Source organism: Ipomoea nil, unplaced genomic scaffold, assembly GCF_001879475.1.
Source record: "Ipomoea nil cultivar Tokyo-kokei standard unplaced genomic scaffold, Asagao_1.1 scaffold1977, whole genome shotgun sequence".
Lineage (NCBI taxonomy): Eukaryota > Viridiplantae > Streptophyta > Magnoliopsida > Solanales > Convolvulaceae > Ipomoea > Ipomoea nil.
The window spans coordinates 287,581-289,486 of NW_017618405.1; the positions used below are offsets into that span (position 1 = coordinate 287,581).

General features: G+C 45.5%; 1 protein-coding gene across 1 annotated transcript; it reads left to right on the forward strand.

Moving 5' to 3' along the window:
- The first annotated feature begins 992 nt into the window (after positions 1–992).
- On the forward strand, positions 993–1,481 carry LOC109147113. Its single transcript, XM_019294760.1, has one exon. It carries the CDS (start codon positions 993–995, stop codon positions 1,479–1,481), a length of 489 nt encoding a protein of 162 aa, XP_019150305.1.
- Positions 1,482–1,906: the final 425 nt, after the last annotated feature.

Genomic DNA, 1,906 nt, shown 5'->3' on the forward strand with positions numbered 1-1,906 from the left:
CATAAGCATCAAGGACATCATATAATCATCAAGGACATCACATAATCATCAAGAACATCAAGAACACCTTTCAATCATCAAGAACTTCTCAAGAACATCAAGATCACCCATGGAATCATAATACCAATTATCAAGATCATTATAACAAATCATCAATCTCACAAGAATATGGGGGAAATACTAAGAGGGGAAACATAGCTATGAAAATAGGTTTTGTTGAGACATGGGTTACCTCTTAGCCTTAATTAATTCCTTGGCTATGAAGGGTCTTTCTTTAAGCTTTCTTGCTTTCTTGATTTCTTCTAAGGGAATTCTTGGAACTCTTTGGGTGGTGAGAGCTTATTGTGGTGGGGGTTCTAGGTGCCTTCTAGGTTCCTTATTTATATATCTAAGGGTCTTATTTAGGATCTAATCCTTTTAGGACTAGCGGTTGGGTTTAGAGATGAGGGCCCACGGACTATGGTGGGCCTTTTCCCTATTTAATTATTGTAATTTATTCTTTCTCTTGGGTCATTGGTTACATAATTAATTGGTTTTAGGGGTCGTAACACGGGGTGTTACAGTGTCTTCTTAATGTAGACAAAAGCTTTCGATACAAAGGTAGAAGAGGTTCGTGTGAAATTGGGTTTTGAGGGAGTTTTGTGTGTGGATCGTGTAGGCAGAGGAGGAGGTCTCGCGCTGTTCTGGCGAGACTCGGACGTGGTAAACCTGTTATCTTATTCTTGCAACCATATTGATGTGGAAGTGTCCATTCCGGGGAAACCTAAGTGGAGGCTTACATGCTTCTACGGGGAATCTGATCGGGCACAGCGACATGTTACTTGGGACTTGTTACGCCAACTAAAGGAAAAATCCCCGCTTCCATAGATGGTCGCGGGAGATTTTAATGATATTTCTTGTTTATCAGAAAAAGGGGTCTGCATTCTCACCCAGCCTCGCTTATTGAAGGCTTTAATGATGCCTTGGGAGATTGTCAATTACATGATTTGGGGATGACGGGGGGTAGATTTACATGGGTAAAAGGCCGTGGAACTGAAGCATGGGTGGAGGAACGACTGGACAGGGCGTTGGCAAATTTGGATTGGTTGGAAATGCATGGCGAGGCAGTGTTCAGTTGTATATACACCCTCGAGTCGGACCATCATGCACTTTTTGTTGAGTTAGATTTGACACCGGTCCGCAATGTTGCACGCTCGTTCAAATTTGAATCCGTCTGGCTCTTGGAGGAGGGATGTGCGATGGTTGTTGAAGAGGCATGGCTCTTGTCGATGGGCCAAAATTTCCAGGACCGGCTCGCTATTTGCAGTGCACATCTTGGGCGGTGGGGGGGCGAACACTTCCGGCGCTTTGGCAATAAGATGAGATCACTCCGCCAGGTGTTGGAGTGCTTGAAAGAGGACCGGTCACCTACTGGGGTGGCAGGTTTTGAGGAAGTAGAAAGGGAGTTGCAAAAATTGATTCGGGAAGAGGAAATTTTCTAGATGCAACGATCGAAGCAGTTGTGGTTGAAACACGGGGATGCCAACACGAAATACTTCCATAACGCTGCTGCTTCTCGGCGCAGAGGAAACACGCTCACCCGTTTTAAGGACCAGTAAGGGACATGGGTGGAAGGGGCGGACATGAACACGGAAATTCTCAGGTACTTTGATCATATATTTTGTTCTGGCCCTAGCAGTCCTGATCTTTTTAGACATGTCCGGCAACGCGTAACAAATGCGATGAATATCACGTTGTTACAGCCGTACACGGTTAAAGAAGTTAAAACTGTTCTGTTTGATATGGCGCCTGAGAAAGCGCCGGGACCGGACGGCTTGTCCCCGGCCTTCTTTCAGCATTTCTGGCCGGTACTGGGCCATGATATGTCCATGTTCATACTTCGGTGCGCGGAAACCAAGACTTTCCC

Excerpts from the sequence above, each read along its gene's own strand:
- LOC109147113 (XM_019294760.1), top strand. The coding sequence starts at position 993 with ATGACGGGGGGTAGATTTACATGGGTAAAAGGCCGTGGAACTGAAGCA.